Below are 24,381 nucleotides of genomic sequence, written 5' to 3' on the forward strand. Positions count from 1 at the left end.
ATTGAAATTTTTCACCTAAAACCAGTTTAGGGCTCCATTTGATGCTTTTTGTATAGACATCCACTTTCATAGAATCCTCGAGGTGGAATGGACTTTAAAGCCCATCCAGTTCCACCCCCTGCCATGGGCAGGGTTACACCTTCCACTATCCCAGGCTGCTCCAAGCATGTTTTGATGTTTTCTGCTCCAAGCCCCATCCAGCCTGGCCCTGGGCACTTCCAGGGATGGGGCAGCCACAGCTTCCCTGGGCATCCTGTGCCAGGGCTGGGTCCAGAGAGCATGGGGGGCAGGTACCTGTGAGCTCCTCAGGCTGTGGAGGGATAATAAAATCTGGCCCATGGCACTGAGTAATCTGGTTATTTTAATCACTACATGTGACTCTCTGAATTATCATCTGTATTATGGGATAATATGATCTCTTTGGTATTCAGCAATGACTTTTTAAAAATTATCATATATATTATACAGAGCTAATATATTAAGAGATACCTTAAAGGCAATTGTCAAGTGTGTGATTTCATTTCTCTAAGTTCTAATAATGGTGGTTAATGTCAGAAATGCCTTTTAATGAAATTATAGGCTTGTAACCCTGCCCAACTATCCTTTGTGTGTTATATAATTAATAAGACCAAGCTTTGGTGTTGATCCCAGTGTCACAAAGCATGGTGCAAATTTCCATACTGCTGGTGGATGGTTAGTCTCCCATCAGAATAAGAATAAGGTTAAGGCCAGGCAGTTTGAGTGTATGTTACCTTATCTTTAAAGGCAGCTGGATGGGCTTGTTAACAGAATATACTTCTAACAGAATATATATGCTCATAAAAAAGGGGCCATTGATCCAATGCCTTATTATAATACTACAGGCAATATTTTAAGGGAGTGAAAAGGTGAGGGAGTTGCAGCACTTGGAATAAAGAATTGTTTTCCTTCTAATCCACTGAGGATAGTGAGAATTTGTGACCAACTTAAAAACCATTTGAAGATGGACAAGAATCTTTGCCTTGAATTAAAGACACTTGTCTGGAATGTGACAGAGCTGGGATTGTTTCCCAGTGTGGTCTAATTTCTGGGGGACTTTGGCTAAATTGATTATTTTTTATGGTCATCACATTTCCTGTCTGAAGAACAAGGGCCATAATATTTCTTTTCTTTGTCTCACATTTCCAGATCTTAAGCTTGCTGAAGCAAAAGAGCTATCTATATGTTATTTTGTTGGTTTTTTTTTCTCTTTGCTAATTGAATCTTATAGAATCATTCATACTGGACTAAGTCAAGGTCATCTAATCCTGCCTCTGTTCAGAGCAAGAGCAATGTTGAACTTCTGCCCTCTAGGCCATTTTCTCATTGTAAATACTCATAATTGAACCAGCCATTTTACATGTCACCAGTGAAAGTTAGCTCTCCAAAACCATGTAAGACTTATTAGCATTATTGTACTGTTCTTACTCCTTCAGGGAATGATGTACCTGGAAGAGAGGAGACTCGTGCACCGGGACTTGGCAGCCCGTAATGTCCTGGTGAAATCACCAAACCACGTGAAAATCACTGACTTTGGCTTGGCCAGACTTCTGGAAGGGGATGAAAAGGAGTACAATGCTGATGGGGGAAAGGTGAGCACTGAACATGTCTGGAGATAAATCTGCCATGCTGTGACAAACCTCCTGAAGTTACTCCTTGGGTCGGTGTGTCCCTGTGGGACTGTTGTCTGTGTGAGAGAGTCTGTCAGTGACTGAGCAAAGCCCGGCCTTGCAGAAGAACTCTGGTGTGAAAGCACACATAAAGGCTGCTTGTTTTTTGCACAGTGAGCTTCTCCAGGCATTGAAATATAATTGCACGAGCAGTTGTCACACTCAGAGTTAGCTTTTTTTTTTCACATGCTCCAGTTTGTGTTTTGTTTTGAACACTTTGGTTCAATGAGTGATGGATGTTCTGGGGCATTCCTGCCCAGCCCCTTTCTCTGGCCAGTATACACCTCAACAACGTGCAGTCCCATTTTCCCAGACAGGTAATTTTTGTGAAAACAAAAGGGAAGGCCACAAAACAAGAGAATTCAGCTCTTCTATCACATTGGAAGAGCCTGCATATGTTATGTCATGTGCCCACCTCTTCAATACCATGCTGAATGCCAGGCCACTAAAAGCCAGCCTGAGGATAATTTTGTAACCAGATCTTTTCCCCTATTACTTTCCAGCCAACCACATCATGGCCATGTAGTGCCTTACCTCATTTCTGCCAATTTCAGATTCATGCATGATAAAATTCAGAAGGCAGTAAGAAGGCATCGTGCTTCTGGCTGCTCTGTAAACATCTTGAAATTCCCCATTTCGATCTGTCACAGACTCCCACCTGTCAGTCCTTTCCCTGGATGTTCAGTTTGCTTTCTGTCTCTTTGCAATCTGTGTTTTTTTGTGCTCACTCGTGCCCTTGTCTGGGACAAGCAGCTGGTGCCTGTGTGTGCTGTTCTCTGGGATGAGCTGCTGCCTTGTTTGTGCGGCTGCTGCCCGTGGATCACCTGGCCAGGTCAGTCAGGGAGGTGAAGAGCTTGAGAGGAGCCACCAGTGCTTTCCAATTTCCCCATGGAAAGAAACCTCCTGGCAGGGAAGGTGGTGTTTTGGCAGCTTCCCCTGGTTCCCTCATTTCTGTAATCCTCTTCTTGGTAACCCTCTGCCTCTTCCCTCCATCTGACAGTGAATGACAGAAAAAGAGTTGATCCTTGCAAACCAGCTGTTCCCTGGCAGCTGTGTCTTGGACTTGTTACCCTGCTGAGAGCTCTGGAGTAGGATTTATGGCAGATGTGTCACTTCCCAGGTCCAGAAAAGCATCCTGTGAAATCAGTATTGAGAGCATGCTAAGGGAGGTTCAGACTGGACAATCAGGTGGTTGTCAACAGAGGTGGTGCAGTTTCCATCCCTGAAGATTTTCAAGTCCAGACTGGGCAACTTGGCCTAATCTCCTAGGCAGCTGAACCTGCTGTGAACCTGAGGTGGGACTAGAGGCCTCCTGAGTCACTTCCAACCTGAGTTATCCCATAGTGAACAAGAGAGCTTTGCTCCTTCAGCGACTGTTCACATCTGGGATACAATGGCAATGAAAGCAATGCACTTCTGCAGAGTTTAGTGGGGGAGGATGAACTGTCTTTGCAAGAGTTAAGGCAGCCTTTATTACAAGGTGCTATTTTTGCCATAACTCTATAGGTTGTGTTCATTAGTGAACTTCATGGAAGGTAGTTTCATAAGGGTTTGAATGAAGACACATCCTCTGCTTTTACACCCACCATCTGTTCAGATTTTGCCTGCAGTTACTCATCCCTTTGGTTTATTCCAGTACCTCTTCCATGGTTCCAAATTGGAGGCAACCCATAGGAGTCCCTCCCTGCCAGGTAAAAATCTCCTAAGTGCTTGTCCATGAGAAATTCACAGACTGCAAGGTTGTGATGCCTTGTAAAAGCTGTCCTAGAACAGAGGCTAGATGGAGTTAAATAATGAAGTAGGGATTTATTAAAAGGCCTCAATGGATCCACCTTGGGCAGCACAAGAGCCCAGCCAGGGCTACACCCAAGATGAACCAAAATGGTCACAAAATGGAGACTGGTCACGGGGTCTCTCACTTTTATAAGTTCTGCTCCATTTGCATATTGGAGTTAATAGTCTGATTATAGCTTTAGGTTATGAAGTCCCATCCTTCTTGTTTTTCTCTCTCCAGTCCACACTGTTTGTGCTCTTGGGCCTGAAATGTGGATCATTTGTCCTTGGTCCCCAGCTAGAGAAGGAATTGTTTTGTCTCCCTGCTCTGTGAAGGGAGCTCACCATCCCCTCATATGAAGCCCAGACACACACATTAAAGCAGCACAGAATCTGAAAAATATAAAAGCTAAAACCTGAGGCATCAGGCTGTGCCTGCTGGGCCCAGCTCAGGAATGGGAAACACCATGAATCCCATTTTAACAGGAACTCAGGAGGATGGGCTGGAATGCAGGAATGAGGCTTGGTTTGCCTGCACACCCTTCTCTGTCAGAAGAGATGATTCCATGACACAGGAATGAACGTGGGGTTCTGACTTCATTTGTGGAGTGACTTTTCCCACTGCTGTGCTGATACAGAGAACTGGGATGGCTAATTTTCCAACAGATATTAGGAGTTAACAAAAAACCACTGCAAATTCTCCTCATTGCCTGTTTACCATGGTGATGATGGGGATGGTGAAGTGTCTTGGTCACTGCATTGTAAGCTGGCCTCATTAGAGAACAGCTGAGATAGCAGTGTTGCTATCTCACTCAGATTGCAGAGATTCCACACTGTTAAGGAAAAAAAGCTTCTGCATTCCACCTTCTCTGCTGCACTTCAGATTTAGGGGAATTTTATGCCATTTTTGTGTTGATCCCTCTTTTATGTTCCCTTGATGAAAGCACAGGTTATTCCATTACTTCTGAGTCTGTAAATATCACAAGTTCTGCAGGTAACTGGTTCATCTTTCCCACCTTTTATGAGGCACAGCCCCATTCTAGAGGGCAGGAACAGCCATTTCCTCTGTTTTTTTTCAATCTCACCATTGAAGGAGGGAGGGAGAAAGTTGTTTGTCTTCATACAGGATCTATTTGTATTGTTTTAATAATGTATTTCTAAGGTTACACTTCTCTTGTCCTTCCCTAGATGCCAATTAAGTGGATGGCTCTGGAGTGCATACACTACAGGAAATTTACCCATCAGAGTGATGTGTGGAGCTATGGTAAATCTTCATATCATTAATTTAAAAATTTGTGTCTTTTAAAGCATTAAACCAAGTTGTGTTAAAGTATGTTAAAGATATCCTCTTTTCTTAAAGGAGTTAATTCCAGAGGCATTTGCTCTTCAGGTTTTTTGTTTTCCCCCTTTAAATGTGTAACTCTAAGCAGCAATTGTTACTGTCTCCTGTGTTACTTCCCTGCTCACTGAAATATATTATCATGATGTTCCCCGCTGGGGTGAGTGCCTCCAGGTGGGGTCTGGTAGCAGTTTGGCTGATTATTATGACAGAAGAAGACCTCTTTCAGCTTAGCCAAGGATTCATAAAAATACAGCTGCAGGTCACAATTTTCAGCAGTCTTTGAAAAGCTCAACTCTAAAAGCCATGAATGTCAAAAAACATTTTCAGGCTTATGGGACTTTCTCTACCTAGAGTCAGATAAAAGGGAATTTGTCATAATACAGAGCAAATATGGCAAGAGAAAGAAAAGGAAGAGACAAGCTCTCCAAACTAACTAGAACAAGCATCTATTTAATTTCACAGATAACTTGGGAATTGGTGAGCTACACACGCTGAGAAAAAGTCATATTTGAGAAATGAGGTGTTCGTTCAGTGTTGCTAATGGTTATTCAGATGAGCTGTCTGCCACATCTGCTGAGGTCTCTGCCTGTTTATCTGGTATAGCTATTACTAATAAAATCATGTATACCTTTGTAAATGGAAATTTGCAGCAATATCTGGGGCTATGGAGTCCTATTTGCATTTCCTGTTGCCATATCATTTTGAACCAAAAGGGTGCACAGCTCTATTCATTACTCATTTTTACCTGTGGGTAGCAGCAAAAGACACTGTTTGCTGTGGCTGGGTAGCTGTCCTCTTCTAGTCAGCTGAAAAGAGCCTGGGAGAGTTCAATTGATCTTGTAAAGCTGCTCTTTCTCTTCAAATTCTATATACCCTGGATCACTCAGGAAAAAATATGTCTTCATTTATGAAAGTCATTTTAAATGCAGGAAGCCCAGAACGTCTATAATCAGAAAGGAAAAGACCATAAACATTTGACAGTAGTTAACAATATTAACAATAGTTATTTCATATCAGCAAGGAGATGAATGAGGGTGAAATAAATGTGGTTTACTCATGTGGTAATTTTGCCCATCACTTTTCACATTAGCATGACACTTGTCAAAATATGGTACTGATCTGAGGCGTGCTTAGAATGACGTTTGCAATACAAATAAAAGTTAAACAAAACACAGTGAGAACAGCATTTTCAATATTTAAGATTCTGTTCAGGCACAAATTCTTTTACTTATGATATATGATCATTATTTCCAGCTCTGAAGCCAAAACAAATCCTATGGCTTTTCTGAAAGAGAATCTTTGTAGTGCAGCACTATGATAAACTCAGATCCATAAGGTGATTTAAGGGAAGAAATGATAGCAGTGGCTGTGAATGGCTTCCAAGGCAAAGCCAGTGACCTAATGTTACTCAGTGCTGTACCTTTGTGGGAAATCGATGCTCTCGTTTAGGGAACATCTGTGCTTTTCCCCCTTTAAAATAATAGAGTACATCAGGCACTCATTTCCCTTTTTGATAAAAGAGTGTGATGCATTCTTTTGTTATTGCACCCATTTACTTTACCACCCTTCATTTGTCTCAGACCTTTCTCGTGTGCCTCAGGTCTATCATGCCATTTCTTACAGCAATAAAAATGAGGGAAGTTGCATTTGAACATTGCCACAAAGCGCTGTTTGACCATTTTCCAGAGTTTTTAAGTGGCATACTGTCATGGTTTAAGCCCAGATGGCAGCTAAGCACTGTGCAGCCACTTGCTCAACCCAGTCCAAACTTCAGTGTTTTTCCAGGCACTGGTGAAGAAGAAGAGATTGCAGTCCAGAGCTGAGCCAGGCTACTCTGCTGTGAGGGAATCTGAGCAGTGTGACCCCAAACACTGACACTCTTTCTTCTGCCTAGGAGTGACCATCTGGGAGCTGATGACCTTCGGTGGGAAGCCATATGATGGAATCCCAACTCGAGAGATCCCTGACCTCCTGGAGAAGGGAGAGCGCCTGCCCCAGCCCCCAATCTGCACTATTGATGTTTATATGGTGATGGTGAAGTGTAAGGAATTGTCACTTTTGATACCCCTGTGCTGGCTGCAAGAGGGACCCTGGTTTAGAACATTTGCATAGGTAGTCTCTGACAGAGCTGGGAAACAGGGCAAGCTGCTGCTGCAAAACAAAAGCTTCCCAAGGCACTGTAAATTCCATTTAAACACTGTCTGCACATCTCTTGCAGTTTTGCATTTGTTAGCTATGAAGGGCCGAGTTAGCTCAGCCTCTTATTACTGTCAGATATTATCTCATATTCTTGCTGTGAAGTCAAAATTGTATGATTGTTACTGTAAACCCTTGTCATTTCCATGACAATTGATTCTGATGTAAAAAAGATAGTATTTAAAATAATTATGGCACATGGATACCCAGCCAGAGAAGGTTGTGAGGAGAAACCCCGTTTCTAAATATCGAGGAAAGAAATCACAAAGGTTTTATTGTTGGTAGCAAGAATGATGATTGCAATAGTAATAATAAAAAGTAAAATTAATAGAAGAACTGCTAGAGAGAGGATTATTTTTTTATCATTCTTAGTCCAGTACAAAAATTTATGAATATTTTTACTCTAGTAAAAAAGGAAAAAAGTCTGCACATGGTTTGTTCCAACTTTTTTATCTCCAAGATACCCCCTCTAATGACAGTATCCTCCAAGGTTATGCTTCTAATTTAAAAAGAATTAGAAATATCTCTCTGATATTTCTGGCTTAATTTAAGTGAGATTAACATACAGACATCTCATCCATCATATATACTCCTTTCCCTTTTGCTTTGTACACAAAAGCCCTGCAAAAAAAAAAAAAAAAAAGGACGACTACAAGTAAATAAGTATTTTCTGAAAAGAGTTGTACTGTGCATGGAGGTGTGGAAATTAAATTGTGCAAGGGCTTTGTTGAATGCAAAAATGTCCCATGTGGTGAGATACATCCTTAATAAAAGTCAGTCAGTGCTGATATCCAAGTGTGCAAGATGGAGAAAATTGCAAGGTGGTGTTGCTGTCTCTGGGACCAAGAGGAGCCCAGCAAATTAAGGAAAATTCCATGCAGTAAGGAACAATCTAGCCTGGCCAAAACCAGGTGTTTCCCCTTTTATGCATCATAGAATTCTGACTTTCCATTCTTCTGGGTTCTTTATTGCAACTTTTCTTTGGGCCAGAGCTATCAAGCACTTCAAACTTGTGCATTTGAAAAAACAGAATGATTTCCACCCTTAACACTTAACTGCTTTTTTTTCTCATCTTTCTTCCAGGCTGGATGATTGATGCTGACAGTCGGCCAAAATTCAAGGAGCTGGCTGCTGAATTCTCTAGAATGGCTCGAGACCCTCAGAGATACCTGGTAATTCAGGTGAGCAACCCTGCAGCATCACAGGGGTGGGAAAAACAATTTTTTCTGCAACACCCAACTCTTAGGGGCATTGCCTTTGAATGTTTTGAAGTTCAAGATGCTCTTGAACCTAAAGCAAACAGTGACCACAGTGTTATACAAGCATGAAGTAGAATGGACAGTGTCAGTATATTAATAATAATAATAATAATAATAATAATAATAATAATACAATCTGAAATTCATTTCCTAAGCTCATGTTTATGAGCACATATACAGTCCCTACCTTCACAAGCTGCTCAGTGCTTTGCATTCCCTCATGAACAAATTACAAATTTTGTCCATTGGCAGACAGTGGATCTATTTTTACAGCAAGGACTTCCTTGGTTCTAAAATTGATTAGGCTGAGTCTTTTCCCTGCACTGCTGAGATCCCAAGCAGGATTCTTTTCACAACCTAAACATGAAAGTTTCTTAAAAGACAGGGAGTTGTGTCACACTGGTAGCTCTAATGCTAGGGAGGAGCTTCCCTCTCAGTTCTCCTTACACTCTGAGGGCTCTAGAGGCTTCACATCCCCGTGACAGGGCTGTGAATGGTTCATCCTTCATGGTTCATCCCATGAAACTGCCCTGTGGCAGCTGGTGAGCACAGGAAGCTGGAGCTAGCTGTGTGTGCCTGAGCACAGGCACGTGTCCTTCCCTAATTCTGTGGCAGCCTAGACCTGTGCATGTGTATATTGCAGCTCAACTCCAGCCACAGAAGGTGTAAGGGTCTCAGGTAAGGGCCCAGTGTGTGAGCAGTTCAAAGGAGAATGAAAACTTAGAAGTGAGGTGATGGTGTGTCTTAGTTTGAACAGACAGGTGTCTGCTAAGGAAGGCAGAAGCCTCCCCTGAAATGGAAAATGTAAATCCCCTCCATATGAATTACTATAATTTTGAAATTAAGGGGCTCTCGGGCAAAGACATGGGAGCAGGAATAACAGTTCTTTATTAGGGAAGAAAATAAAAATAAAATTTAAAAAGCAGTAATACAGAACAACACTGCCAGAGTCAGAAGAGGCACTGGCAGCCTATGGGTCAGGGAGGTGGCAGCAGTCCCATTCCATGGTGGCTCAGCCCTCCTGCAGTGCCAGCTGTGCTTCTGCTGGAGCAGGATCCTGGACAAGGCTGGAGTTTTCCTCTGAAGCTCCAGGGCTGCTGGAGATGGGCCTGGGCTTCCTCTGGGAATGCAGTGGGGAAGAAAGCTGCTCCTCTGGGAATGCAGTGGGGAAGAAAGCTGCTCCTCTGGGAATGCAGTGGGGAAGAAAGCTGCTCCTCTGGGAGTGCAGTGGGGCAGAAAGCTGCTCCTCTGGGAATGCAGTGGGGTAGAAAGCTGCTCCTCTGGGAATGCAGTGGGGAAGAAAGCTGCTCCTCTGGGAATGCAGTGGGGAAGAAAGCTGCTCCTCTGGGAATGCAGTGGGGTAGAAAGCTGCTCCTCTGGGAATGCAGTGGAGAAGAAAGCTGCTCCTCTGGGAATGCAGTGGGGAAGAAAGCTGCTCCTCTGGGAATGCAGTGGGGAAGAAAGCTGCTCCTCTGGGAATGCAGTGGGCAAAGGCTGCTGTGGTGTTGCAGGAGTCAGATTGTATCCAGGTAGGAATGCTTGGCTCCTCCCCTGGGCAGAGCATCTCCCCATGGGATGATGGAATTTTCTCAGCCATGCAGGGACACTCAGTGGCCATGAACAGCAGAGATCTCCTGGAGGGAGGATTGGTTGTGGGAGAGATAAAGAAAACTGCCCAGTTAACAGGAGAGAACTGCCCCAGCTCTGGCAGATGGTGATAGAATGCACAGCCCCAGCCACATCTTCCAACCTAAGACATGGTGAAACACCAGAGACAGAGCATGGGAATAGCTTGATCCAGGGAATGATATTCTCATGCTCTATCTCATGCTGTATCTGCTCCACATCATGCAGCACAGGGCAGAGGTGCCCTGAGCTGATCCTCAGCTCCACACTGACGTAAGGATTCCTAGTGCAAGAGCCTCCAGGAGTACAGCCAGTGCCACTTCTTGTCTCCCAAATGGGTCCAGTGCCAGTCCCACAGTGTAGTGTTTGATTTCACTGGGTAGAGCTGCCAGATGGCTTGTGGTGTGTTCCTGCACACTGTGAATCATCCTGCTCTCCTTCAGCTTCAGCACAAGGGAAATATGGTTGGAAAGTGAAATACTAGTCAAGAGGAATTTTGGTGCTGAATGAGGAATTCCTCTTGCAGTATTCCCCATTGTGGTAAATTGAAAGTTCAGCTGATCCTGGAAAAATCAGTCTGATTAAATGGCTTTGTTAGACAGGACGTTTTTCCTTATTCCAAAGAATGAGAATATTGTCTTTCCTCCATTTCTCCCCCTGCCCTTCCCTCCCCTGTTGCATGGTCTGGTGGGTGTTCCACCCTCTCTCCAGTGCTCCTTGCAGACAGTGTGAGCTCCAGGAGGACAAACCAGGGTCACTGCATTGCACTGGTGCCTCTGCCATCACCACTCCCATCCCTCCCAGGTGCAATCAACAAGGACAAAGCTGCTGTTGAGCTTTCAAATGGGTCTGAATGCACCCCACAGCACAGCCATCATTCCCTGCTGGATTCCACATGGGGCATAGTAATCCTTGAGGAGTGGGAGGCCACTGTCCAACCAGCCAGTGGAGTTTATAATTGTTTCTATAGGTGTTTGTGGCATGGGCTGCCTTTTGTGGCACCAGTAAGGTGCAGCCAGGATTTCCCTCTCCAGTTCCTAGGTATTATTTCAAGGCACTGGTATTCCCTGGTTTGATTTTTGTTGTTTTCAGCTCTCTTACATTCTGCAGAACTTTCCATACAGATAAGAGAGAAATTTACCCTCTAAGTCCCTTAAAGTGCAGATTAAAATGAAGCAAACATCCAGACACAACAGTTTCCTTGTTATTCCCCACCCTTCCTATTTGCGCCTAAATGGCTGAGATATTTCACAAAATATGTCAGAACTTGGGTCAGAAACTGATCTTGTATGGGAAAAAGAGAGAAGAACGAATAAAAGCTCAATCACAAGAGTGCCAAAAACATGGTTTTGCTCGATTTGTGCAGTTATTCCCTTTTTGTCATCATATTCCCAGTAAAAAAAAAACCCAACAAACAACAAAACAAACCCCCAAATTATGTGGATATAGTGCTTTTGAACAAACAAAGCAGCATGTGTGGTCCCTGCAGCCTGGCTGCCAGGGCATTTGGAAGGCTGAAATTCTCTCTTTGGGAAGTTAATCCATCTTTTGATGTTTTTCCTCTCTCAATACAATCTGTTCAGGGAGATGATCGTATGAAGCTCCCAAGCCCAAATGACAGCAAGTTCTTCCAAAATCTTCTTGATGAGGAAGACCTGGAAGATATGATGGATGCTGAAGAGTATCTTGTTCCTCAAGCCTTCAACATTCCTCCTCCCATCTACACCTCCAGGACAAGAATTGATTCCAACAGGGTAAGAGCAAGCTCTGACAGAAAATAATGGTTATTATAAAAGCACAGGAGAAGATTTGAGTACAGTGATCAAACAGAGGCCAGCACTGCCTTGGGAATTACAAACTCCCACTGTAAGGAGAGTGGCTATAAAAATGTTGTCACTGGGCTCCCTGTTCATGGTGCCTCAGTGAATTCTAAATTAATAGCCCAGCCTTGAGTGAACAAAGGCTCAGCTTGAGCTGCCTGTCCTGAAAGCACAGCTGAGGCTCCTGAAGTCAAGCAGTGTTTCATCTGCACTGTGACGTGGCCAGGAAGGGCACAGCCCTGGTGCTGCCATCCTGTTGTCTTGGCAGGGCTGGCACTGAGGGCAGCTGGAATATGCAGATAATGTAGCTTTTGTGAATGGAGGCACATTTCCAAGCCAGCCCCTTTTCCTGTTTGCATGTGATGCTTTCCTAGGCCCCCTTCCCAAATGTGTGTTTGTGCTGAGCACATGGCAGATGCTGGCAGGCTGAGCTGTGCACCCTCCCTGTCAGGGGAGGAAATGCTCTTCCTTGTACATGGGGACTTGAGGCACAAAGAGTGTTCAGGGGAATTCAGCTCACAGAACTCCAGCCATCTGAGGGAGAGGGATACAGTCTGAGCTCTTTCCCCAGACTTCATTTCGTGGTTCTGGAGCAGCATGGGTGAACATTTCTGCCTACCTTGGGCATTTCCAGTAGGATAAGTTCCTTTCTGGAACTTTCTTTACCCATCAAGTCCTGACAGCTGCAGAGCAGTCTCAGCCCTGCTGTAGGAGCTCTGGGGTGTTTAATCCTGTCCTACATGTCTGTGCCCTGCTGCAGGTGAGGAGCTAAGTCTGGAATCTGTTTTCCCTCCTCTGCCTGTTCCTGTGCTTGGCCCCAGCCCTTCAACAGGTCATTGCCACCCCTTCTCACATAACTAAGAGATGGTGAAATGCATTACCAATGTGAGGGCATTCACACAGGCATCAGGTGTGTTTTAACTAGGGACTTGTTTTCTCTGCAGCCTCCTTTTGGTCCAGAGTCACAGTTTAAATACTAAGTATAGTCCCTTTGAAATGCTGCTGTTTATTCATGGTTTAGACACCTTTTGGACATTGATCCTTAGCTGAGGTAGTTCCAAATTCATACCCAGGTGTGATCTGAGTACAGCATGTGGGACAGGGAACAGGTTGAGTGAAAGAGCCAAGTGTATAACCTGAGCCAGTGTCCATGTCTGGCCATACCCTGCAGGAGGCTCCTTATCCTCTCCTGAGGAAATCAGTGCTTTCTGGGAGTAAGGAAGACAAAATCTGATCTTAATAGCCAGTTTGGAAGGAAATTGCTGCTGTTTTAAAGGCAAGGAAACTGGAGATGTCTGGATTCATGTAGCATTTCTCCTGTATCACTGAATGACAGTGAAGTAGGGATGATGCACAATTTAGCAATAAGTGAGAAACTTTCTTTTTGTGGCTACAAGTTAATAGATGGTGATCTGAAATAAGTCAGGTTTACTACTAGCTGTCTCTGGAGAGGTTGTTTCTTTTCCTGCCAGCTTCTGAGGAAAGCAGGGAAGGACAGCAGTTACCTTTGGAAGGTACTCACTGTCACAGGGCTGTAAATCTCTGGAGCTTAGTTTGCCACAGTGGAGTTCTGCCATTTACACCAACACAGGGCTGAGAGGGCAGGGTCTGACACAGTGGATTTCTTATCTTCATCCCACTCCCATATCTGCTGGAAACACTGGGACACATTTAAAGGAGCAAGGCTTAGTAGAAAAATGTACTTTGTTTGAAAAATGTTGCTTTTTCAACAGCTCCCTTTGCCCTCTGTCTTCGGTACCAGCCCAGTTGAGGACCCCACTAGAGCTGAGTGGATTCCAATAAAAACCCTAGAGTTAATATTGAAAGATTTATTTACAGAGTGTTATTTGGGCAGCCAGCATGGTCACTGGGATATTCATGGAATGAAAACAGAGGCATTTATTTTTAATATTATCGTTAGGGGTGGTGTTAGTACATGAAAATTTAAATAGCTTTCACAAAGCTTTTTCCCAACTTCAAAGCACACCATTGCAGCTCTTTTCACACATGTGATCTTGAACTCAGCAGAGCTGCAGAAAGAGACCCCAGGCCTTATTTTTGCCATACAGAGAGACTCCATCACATTCTTGACATGAAGTCTCCTTTCCTCAGCTCACAATTTCCCATCTTGGTTTGAAACTGTGATCCTGTACCACTAGAGACAGTGGGAGCTTTGCTTTGCAGTTCAATTTTATGACAGTAACAAGACTGTATCCTCTTTTCAGCAACTTGCTGTGAGTTTTTCTCTGGCATTGTACAACAATCTAACATTTAAACAAAGCTGGAATTACCTTTTGCCAAAAGTTTGCAGTTTGTGAGCCAAGTTGTCTGACCCAGATCAGACAGAGAGGTCAGAGAGGGCCAAGCTGGAAGCCCTGCACTCCTGGTTTCCTTTGCAGAGTTTTTTTCTAGAGGTAATAAATGTGTGCAGAAAGCCACATATACATTTCTGTTGCCTTTGTGAAGCAGTCAGTTTCTTGGTACATTCACTATTCTTTTAGTGAGGATTGATTTAAACATAACACAATCACTCCTTTAAGGTAATAGTGCATCTGCTGTGCATAGCTCAGTACAGATGGATGCCAGCTACAGGAATCACATGGGACTGAAATGCTGTCAGAGCTCTCTATCTGCACTTGTCTGATTGTGTCTAGGTGTTTCCTTTGGATGGTCTCTGATTTATGCTTGTTTGGCATAGTGCATATTGATATTGCACAAACTCATTATGGTGCTGCTGCAGTCATGGACACCAAAGGAAAGGATGCAGCTCAGGTAGTTTGTGTTCAGTGTGTCAGGCAAATTGCATTCTATGGGAGATTGTGAGGCAGTGTGGTGAAGGAAAACACACAGACAAGAGCTACATGATCTCCATGTCATTTTCAGGGAATAAGAAGCATGAAAAATACTGTACTTCCCACTTTAGCTGTTCCAGTGGCAGCTTTAGTGGCCAAGGAATCTGTCAGGGCACTGTGCTCCTTCTCTGTGCTGGCAGTGTTGGTTGAATGTTCCAGCAGCACAGCTCCATGGGGACAGAAGTGGGCAGGAGGAAAGCAAGGAGATCACAAACCTTCTCACATGTAGGCTTTGAAGTCGAGGAATATCATCATTGCTGCTAGTAATGAGGGGATGGGAAGGTTTTCAGGCTAAGAACCACTTATTGCTCAGATTAACATCAGTCTCAGAGGCCCTGAGATTTTAAGGGAGCAAGCAGTTGGCCATAGCTCAAAGTAGTCACAAGTTCTTTGTTACAAGACAATATAGAATTTTCTAATCTAATGAAGAGTTGCCACAAGGTTTATTTTGCTTTTCTAACCTATCACCTTTACTTATTTCTACTGCACTGTGGATACTTTTGTCTGATAGGCTTTTGTTACACTTACACACTTTTGTTGCACTTTTGTTACACATATGCTTCTGTTACAACTTCTAGACTCTTAGCTACTCTACACAACCACACCCCTACATTATAAACCCTTCACCATCTTATCAATTCAGTTTCTTACTTACTTAAGGTATATTCTTACTTACAACTATAGAAACCTAAGTTTATGATTTTTCTACTTAATGTCTGTGTACTTTACTTTTACATCAATCCAAGCTCCTTCCAAGGCTGCAGATTAAACTCTTCAGTGTTCTGTTTTTCTGATTCCCTCAAAGGAACAAAGGAAGAACAGGAGCATTTACTTTCTCAGGAAAGCCCTGAAGTTTCCCTGTGGTGGTCTCAGGTCTAAATCCTTGCAACTTCTTGGTGGGAGAGGCACCACTGGAGGAGGCTTGTGTAAAACACTCCCACCCATGGGAAGAAAAGAGCTATTTGGGTGTGCATTAACACCGCAGTGCTGCAGCCCATGGATAGAAGACTGGAGAGAGGGAAGGCTTCTGGGAAGTTGCCAGCTCCCCAGGAAGTCTCACATCCTTCTTCCTCCAGGGGTTACAGAGGTTTATGAAGCTACAAGGCTCAGACACAGTTCCAGCATTTCCATCAGATCCATGCTGGCTCCTGCTGGCATGTCCTTGGGACCTACCTGTGCACAGGCTCTGACCCTGACCTCTGTTTTGAAGTCCACTCTGAGACTGCTGCAGCTTTTAAATAAAAATTAGCATCCTAAGCTAAATTGAATTCTTTCATTGGATCTGAAACTCTTCAGCTGCAATTTTGTCTCTGGCTTTTTCCAGTTTTTATTTTCCACTGTCCAGAGATACTCCAGAAAAACAGAGTTTTAGAAGCTCAGTGCTTCTGAGAGATAAGCTGAATCCTCAGCAGTGTTTCCATGAGCACTAGTGCTCGAGTGTCCTGCATTCACATCCATTAGATGATTCATTCAGGTATTTCTAACGAGTTCTGTCCTGTGTGTGCAGAGATAATGCTAATACAGCAAGCACTCTGTGTGCCCCACGATGCTTTTTGCTCTAAATCCTTGGCTAATTCCTGATGAAAACTGCCTATACTGTTTATTGATGCTGTTCCTGTAATTTTATTCCATACACTGTACACCATGGAAGCTCCTGCCAACCCTGCAATTAAATACCAAGCAATTTTTTTCAGAGATGTCTAATCCACATGTCCATGGAGACTCTCCTGCTTGGCTAAAGCAGACTGTGGGACACTGGGAGCCAGTTTTCAGTTCTCTGAGCAGGATCTGGTGTGCCACTGCAGCAGTCCTGGCATGGCCTTAGGTCTGGTAGTGCAGCATCCTTGCCCCTTGGCAAAGCCCGGAGGGAGTCGTGGGCTGACCATGGTTCCTCTTGTGTCCAGGGTTTAGCAGCACCTGGTCCCCATTTCTTTTCCTGTAAGAGAAGGGAATTAGGTGTTCCTGCCCAAGTCATTTCTCCAGGTGTGTCCTGGCCACATGGGACTGATGGCAGTAAAACTGCTTCATCTTCAAGTTAATCCAAAATGTATGTGAAGAGACCTCCAGGCTGTGTGGGGCCATTAAAAGCATTTTGTCCAGCCTTCTGGCAGAGCATAGACAAGAATCTCTTGTCTCTTAATTTCTGCATCAAGTGCAGAAATTCTATTTGAGGTGGAGTTTGTCTCAGAAAGATTGTCTTGATTGTGTCAGGTAGGATGGAAAATACATCACAGTCTCACTGGGCAATTAATGCTGACTCTTTAGCAGGGTTTGGATCCTGTTCCTGCCTGCCATGCACACTTTTTGTGCTAGATTTAAGGAGCTGCCAGCTATCAGAAATCCCTGGTTCTCATGGTGTGATTCTTGGGGTGTCTTGTGCAGGGCCAGGAGTTGCACTCGATGATCCTTGTTGGTCCCTTCCAGTTCAGGATAGTCTGTGATTCTCTGATTCTTCTGCTTAAATGGCTAAACAGGATATTAACATTTGTGTTGGCTGTTCAATGGTGACAACACAAATGTCCCTTTTTTGGGTTTGTTTGTGGTGTTTGCCACCTTTCTGCTTCTGCAGAATCTTCCAAAAAAATTAATATACCAAATCTTCCCCTAAATTTGATACCTTTTAGGGCAGTCTGTCCTAGTTGTGGTCTTCTTTAATTATTTCTATCCCTTTTCTTTAATTACTGCTCCTTAAAAGGTGATCAAAAAACTTTCTGAAAATCTTAGTAGTCATTTTTTTGCCTCTGTCACTTCCTTATGCAAGTGTGGGAATAAAATTTCCAATGCCAGAACAGATGGTCTTGTAAATGAACTAGCCATTGATTCAAAGCATTTCACAGTGTTTCAGATGATTGCACTGAGTAACTCTGTATTTGCTCTCTTGCTTCTTTAAAACTGCATGATTTCTTGGAGAAGTTTGTATGAAACCCTTCTTCATGTCTTTTGCTAAACACTACATTTTGTGTATTTCCCTAGGAGAGCCTGCATTTACTGCCTTCAGACCTTTAGGGTAATTCTGAAAGTCCACCAAGCCCCCTTTCAAGAGCTCCAATTCCCATTTTCTGCTAAGTTTTACTGACATTCTGGTGGTAGGAGGCTCCTGTCTGTTCTGCTTTTTGCATTAAGCACTTCCCAAGAGCTGTTAGTGTTTAGTTGGTGTCTGGCACACCATCACAAGTATTTTACCTACTTACTTTTTCTTCTGGAAAATTCTTCTGGGTCTGTTTCTAGTCTTTGCTGAAAGTGTGGATAACACCAGGCCAACCTTGTCCATGAGAAGCAGGAGATGAACCCAGACTAGTCAGCCTAATTTCATTGTTCAGGGTGAAGAGGTACTGAGAACAAGCATGCAAAAATACACTCTAAAATATATTATATGAAAAATTATTTTGGTCTTAATATTTTACATTAAAAAAATGAAAGCTTGTTACAAAATATGTGTATCTAGAACAGGTATTTAAATACCTTTAATTTAAATATGTATTTAAATACCTTTTTAAAATGTTGTAGTCTTGCTAGAGGAGAAAGGAAGAAAATTCCTATGGAGGACTCAAATGGAATAGATAATTCCTGGGTCTTCAGAGAGAATTCTTTGAAAGTGCTTTATTGCAATTAGTTTCTTGCTTTGCTGCCAGGCTGGCTGAAATCAGTGATATTTCTCAAGGAGTAAACCCTTCTCAGCCTGAACTGATTATCAGGACAGCTGGTCAAATTAACTCATGATTTTGCAGGGAAGTGCCTTAAAACAGGGATTTTTTAATGCATTTGCTATTTTCTGTCACACACAGGCTTCTGTGTTCAGGCATATAGCTTTAGAGTCAGAGAAGAAGACAAAGAGTTAAAAGGCATAAAGAGTTGGAGACTTTCCTAAAGAATTGGATGGTATTTTGGCTTCTACAAGTTGTAAGATGGATTAATAACAAAACCACCACCTCACAGTACCTTCTGCAAGCTCAGTGGAACTGGTGGGAGCGGCTGGAGCTGTACATTGCTTCCATCCTTGATGTGTGACATGTAAATTCATTGAGCTTTAATACAAACTGGTTTAAAATCAGGCAGCATCTGCTTGATCCATGAATAACTGCTGGCTGTGTTAACAGTAAGGAGAGCTCACAGCTGATCCATTTTCTTTTCTATCCTGAAAAGAAAAAGTCAATAGATACAAAAAGAGTAAGTAATAAATATTTTTACACTGCACTGATGAGGCATTCTTGGAAAACAGCAAGCTAAACAACTCTACATAATTCAGTAGATGGAAAAGTGGACTGAGAGTCAGGAAATAATTATGAGAGACGGGAGAAAATTTTTTTTCTTTTGTGACAAGATGTGAAGCAGAAATTGTTAGTGGAAAATATCCATTTGTGAGGAACACTATTTGTGGTTTTCTTAAAATAGTAAAAGCACCTGAAAAATACAAGGGGGCATGATTTGCAGGTGCACCAGGCAGAGCTGCAGGGAGTTGCAGCTTAAAAACTTAAACACCAGTCTGGCCCCCAAGGTGGATGGGGAGTGCTCAGGGTCCCAGGGCAGTGGGACTCGTGGGATAATGCTTTGGCAGGACTCCCAGGTGGCAGGAGGACTAGAGAGCATCCTGTAAAACCAGTACTAAATACTGTACTTTCTAAACATAGAGGCAATGGAGCTAAATGCCAGCACAGCCTAAAAAATGCCCTTTGTTAGCCGGGTAAAGAGTCTGTCTTTCTTGTTGAATGCTGCGGGAGGGGAGCGGAAAATAATTTTCAAAGCTATAAAAAGACTCTCCAAAAGATGCAGTTGGGAGAAGTGGGAGGAGGCACAGATGAAGTGTAGATTTAGAATGTTGAAAAATGATTATTTTATCCAAATCAGCTGGATGGTTAGTTCTTTAGACTATTATTGCCACCAGAACCTCAGCCCTGCTCTAAATCAACTCAGCATTTCATCAAGAAGCCTATTCTTTGCTTTAAGAGACCAAGAGTGCACAATTATGGGTTTCTTTTCCCCCTTGCATAATAAAATTGGGAGATTATCATCAAGTTTCTATTCAGATTTTAGGAAGGCTTTTTATTTTATTTTTAAAACTCATCTTTGTCTGTAAAAGCTCCCTGTTCAGGCCAGCATGTGGCAATGATTACTGCTGTAAAGGCTTCGATGGAGATGTGCTCTATTTCATTCTCAATGAGGGTTGATGGCATTTTGAGAGGCTCAGAATATCCTTTGATTACTGTATAAAAAAGGCTGGGGAAGATGGCAGTGCAGCATGCACATAGGAGGGGGCTGCTGCTGCTCCCAGGATCGCTCATCAACTTTCTTTTGTGCCTCTTTTTTTTATTTTTTTTTTTTTGTCTTCCATGTCACAATCAAAAATCATGGGCATGTTGTGGTTTTGGTCTTATTCTCCAGCCTTTCCCTGTTTTGGGATTTGAAGCTTGAGGTTTGTACAGAAAAGGAGATGCTGCTGGTCCTGTGTTTTGGACAGCCCAGGAGCAGGAGCAGTGCTGACCCCTCTGTCCCACAGGGAATTGTTGGAACAGGTGGGAAATGAGGAATCGTGGGGAATTGGCTCAGTGTTAAAAGGTGCCATTTACTGCCTTGGAGAGTGTATTAAAGAAGAGTGACAGAAAGCTAGTCATGGGTGACAGGAAGGATGGGGGAGTCAAGGAGATTGAAAGGAAAAGATAGGCAATGCCAGCTGTCTCTGTTCCTGCTCTGCTCTCTGTTTGACACTCAGATGCATTAACACAAAGTAAAAGGCAAAGGGGAATCCTTGCACCTCCATTCCTGTGTCATGCTTAGATCAAAGTGCAAATTGTGCCAGCTGAAATCCGTTTGCCAGCCTCTCTGAAGGCAGGATGGAGGATGGGTGCAGGTTTCTGAGCTCCAGAGAACAGCTGGGTTTCTAAGCCTTTGGTGCCATACAGCAGAATGCTTTTATTCCCAGCCTGTGTATCAGGCTCAAAGAGATGAGGCTACAGAAAAGCATTTCACCTACCTTTTCCTGTCAGGGTAACTGGATGCTGAGGTTTGTGCCCAAATTGGGCATCTCTTAAGAGATTATTTTCATTGGTGGTGTTGTCATCTTTGACTTCTCTACATGGTGAAGTGTTAGACTGAAAATATGTGGTTTATATCTGGTATTTTTCAGTAACAGCACAGGAAATACTCTGTGCTGTGTATGGGTATGTTGTTTCCCATGCCAAGATCTTGTTTGTGATGTATGCCATTTACTGTTCACAGTCCAGACTAAATTACTCCTAGAAGGCAGTTTGGATATCCCAGTCCATGTGGACTGCTCTAAAAGTATGAAAACAGACAGTTGTTATGAGAGAAAATGATGCAAGAGAAAGTGGTGATGACGTTTCTGCAGCTAAGAGGTTGGTCAGTACTGAGCTGAACCCAGGGGGCCAGTGAAACACCCAAAATTACTTTGGACAGCTTCAGGGATGTCTTAAATCCACCATTCTGCCAGGACATGGGCTGGCATATCTCAATCTATGGGAACTGAGTTAGAGTCCAGGCTGCCTGCAAATCCTACCTGTCCTCTGGCAAACAGCAACCAGAAAAAACTTAAACATAGAAAAAGACTTCATCTTTGTTTCTTCTATGTGTTTTTTCTCTGGCTGGTCTAAGCCGGATGTTTTGTGTCTCGATGGTGGAAGCAGCAGTTGTTGGAGACTGGAGCAGACTGATGCTTACATTGTTTCTGTACTTGTGATCAACATTTAAGTTTAAACATGTGACACATTCTGAGAAAAGGTACTGCTGGAAAAGGGGCTGGGATGTCATCATTTCCCATAAAGATTCCCCAGTCCCCACCTTTACGGCCAGGGAATGCCAGACTTGTGTCAGGTGCTGTGAGCTGTAGGGATGGATATGCTTGAACCTTATCAGCCCAGGGAGGTGTCAAATCCTTTCTATTTATATATGACCTTTCTCTGAGCAGGGGCTGGGACCAGAAACCCCCAGAGGTCTGCAAAGCCTTCCAGCAATTGCTATACAAACAGCATTCCATTTCCATTGAACATGACACAGTGATCTCATGGTGCATGTTTTTCCCTTGGATTTTCATCTCAGAAATATTTGCTGTCTGGAGCAGGGCAGAGAAATCTGCAAATTCTGTGGAAGCAGGACTGCAGCCAAGCAGAGGTGGCTGTTCTCCTGGAATGGTCTTTCCTGTTTGGATCAGTTGTAAAATACCAGGCTGCTCCCTTGGAATGTAGCTGGAATTTGCCTGGGGGCTGGCTGGATACTGCATTGTGTGCTCTGCCTGCAGCCCCACCAGACCATCCCAAATATTATTCAGATCCACTCCCATAAATCAGAAGTTGTAGTGCTTGCAGCAAGGTCTTATGTCTTAGGATGCTTTGGTTTGGTGACTGGAGCCTGGATACTCCCTTGGTTTGAAATGAGGTCAAGAGTTTCCAGGGGAAGGAGGAGAGTGAGTTGTTTCTGGGGGCACACAGCCCAGGACTGATGAATGGCACAAAGAAGTGTTGCCAGTTTCTGCTCAAAGCAGGTAATTATTGAGTTGCCTGAGGCCTGGAGCACAGGATGCCCCTGAACAGGATTTGGGAGCAGCATCCCAGTGGCAAGGCTGGAGTGTTTTATTCCTGTTTGGTGCTTTTTGGGTGTGAGAGCAGAAGGAGAGGAAAAGGGAGCTGAGTTTTAAGCACTTTGAGCAGTATCAGAGTGGGTTCAAACGTGTGTGTACATTCATGGTGGCAATGTCCTGCCTTCAGCAGAGAGAAATCTTTCAGTCCTGTGAGTTTAGCAGGCTGCTTAAGAGCAAGAAACAGCAGTGACTGTGCAACCCTATCAACATTTCTGTGGCTGGCCAGGAAAATCAGCTCTGCAGCAGCAAGGGGGCTGGACCCAACAAGGCTTTGATTTTATTGCAGTTTAAGATGCAGCCAGAAAATATTGTGTCCCTGCTATAAAGGAGGAGATATTTACCTTTAGGAGATTTTAGAAGCAAGGAATTGGAAAATGAAATTAATAAATAGAAAGCAATAACACTAGCCAATATTCACAGAAATGTTATTTACCACTCTTGGATCAGGGCTCATTTTACACAAATATTGGCTGTTACAACAGCTGATGTGTCACTGGTATTTTGTACCAGAGAGCCTTGGAAAAAGGCTTTAGGAGACACTTTCTTGGATTTATTCTTTCTCCTCGTTGTCATGTTTTTGCCTAAAATTCAATTATGTGGTGTACAGAATGAAATCTTGGGCATTTCTGAGGAGGGCTGCTCGTGGGCAGTTAGGAAAGTGAGGCTCCTTCTGGAGTGTGATGAGTTCCCCTGTGGATGGATGTGTGCACTCCACAGCTAATGGGTATAACTCACATTATAGCATCAAAAGGGAGTTATAAAGAGTATTGATTTTTTTTTTGTATACAAGCTGAGACTTCTTAAGTAGGCTTATGTAGTGAGGTCTTCAAGCAACCAGCCCGCTAAGGTCTCTGTCTATCTCAAAAAGCAGAGATGATAATTCCAGTGAGACTTTTAGATCAGAAACCCAAAATTCTAGAGCTTTTCAGTAAAGAAACACCCTCTGACTTTTTCAAGATAGTATTTAAAATGCAAAACCAACACCACTCTCCCCCCCACTCCCCCCAGCAAAAATCAAGAGAGTAAATTGCATTTCACATACAAAATAAGCTATTTATGTTTTGCCTGGTAAAACCCAAACATATTTTCTTCTCACATGTCCCAACCAATAAGAATTGTCTGAGGGTAATCTTGGAAGCCTACGAAATTATGACCTCACATTGCTACTACCAGCCAATTAAGGACACTTAAACATTTATATTAAATTTTTTTACATTAAATTTTCAAGCCAACTAAATGGCACCACAGCTGTTTTCTTTGTTCTGATGGAGCAGTGGTCACAGGGTATCAGTTCATGGGGGAAAACAGTAAAGTAGTAAAAAAATGTGCAGAGAACAGTGGTGGAGAAGAGCCATGTGTAAGGGGTGTTGCAAGACAGATATGTTTAGTACAGCACTAAAGGGGAGGCATTTAAAAACCCCAATTATAGTGATCTTATTTGGCAGGCCACTGACTGGAAAGGCTCTTGTCAGCAAAAATAGCAATAAGCACATAAATGGCAGTCCGTTGTCTGCTGACTTCTTGGGACAGGGCTGTGCTAAGAGGGCCTGTTCCTGTGGTGTTATAGTTGCAGAGTATGTGTTTAAACATTAGAGTCACAGCCCAGAAGAGCTAAAGATAGGACAGTGGCTTTAGCCTTTTGTGCTGAGGGTGGAGCAGAGCCCACAGACACATAATGCCATCCTGGAACAGTGTTTTTTTTTAAGCTGCTAATCTTCTAAGCTTTTACTGGCAGAGGGGTATAGCCCTGTGTGCAGAAGTCAAGCCTATTGGCAAAAGCCTTGCTTTTCTAAGACACACAGCTTGTTGTTGGGGATGAGACATTTGCCTTGACTGAATTTGAATTTTGGGTCCAGTTAGGAAATCTGAGTGATGTGCATGTTTCTCCCAATTAGCTCATACAGCTCATGTGACTTGTTTCATTCATGTGGCCTCTTGTTATGTATCCATCATCCATTTTTCTTTCCTATTAGAGTGAAATTGGACACAGCCCTCCTCCTGCCTACACCCCTATGTCAGGAGTAAGTATTTGACATTCAGCCTTCATCCTTCAGGCTTTCCTTCTTTCTTCACTATTTTTTTTTTCAAACTCCCTTTTCCTGCATAAATGACTCAAAACCAGGTAATGAAGTGTTTATATAAGGAATGAAATAGTTAAAGATCTCCAGATTCAGCCTGGATTTGTGTGCAAACTCTAAGGACCCACACCCAAAACTCTAGCAACTTTTCTGAAAAAG

General features: G+C 43.3%; 1 protein-coding gene across 2 annotated transcripts in view; it reads left to right on the top strand.

The window, feature by feature from the left end:
• Window positions 1-24,381, top strand: part of ERBB4 (erb-b2 receptor tyrosine kinase 4) — a 581,304-nt gene that overhangs the window by 545,707 nt on the left and 11,216 nt on the right. Inside the window, exons 21-26 of one of the 2 annotated variants that reach the window (XM_053947445.1) lie at window positions 1,455-1,610; window positions 4,650-4,725; window positions 6,698-6,844; window positions 8,083-8,180; window positions 11,468-11,638; window positions 24,118-24,165. In XM_053947445.1, the coding sequence (XP_053803420.1) occupies window positions 1,455-1,610; window positions 4,650-4,725; window positions 6,698-6,844; window positions 8,083-8,180; window positions 11,468-11,638; window positions 24,118-24,165 (696 nt within the window). The remainder of the gene's footprint in view (window positions 1-1,454; window positions 1,611-4,649; window positions 4,726-6,697; window positions 6,845-8,082; window positions 8,181-11,467; window positions 11,639-24,117; window positions 24,166-24,381) is intronic. The other variant, XM_053947444.1, reaches the window with a different exon arrangement.

This window comes from Vidua chalybeata, chromosome 7 (assembly GCF_026979565.1).
Source record: "Vidua chalybeata isolate OUT-0048 chromosome 7, bVidCha1 merged haplotype, whole genome shotgun sequence".
NCBI classification, from domain to species: Eukaryota; Metazoa; Chordata; class Aves; order Passeriformes; family Viduidae; genus Vidua; species Vidua chalybeata.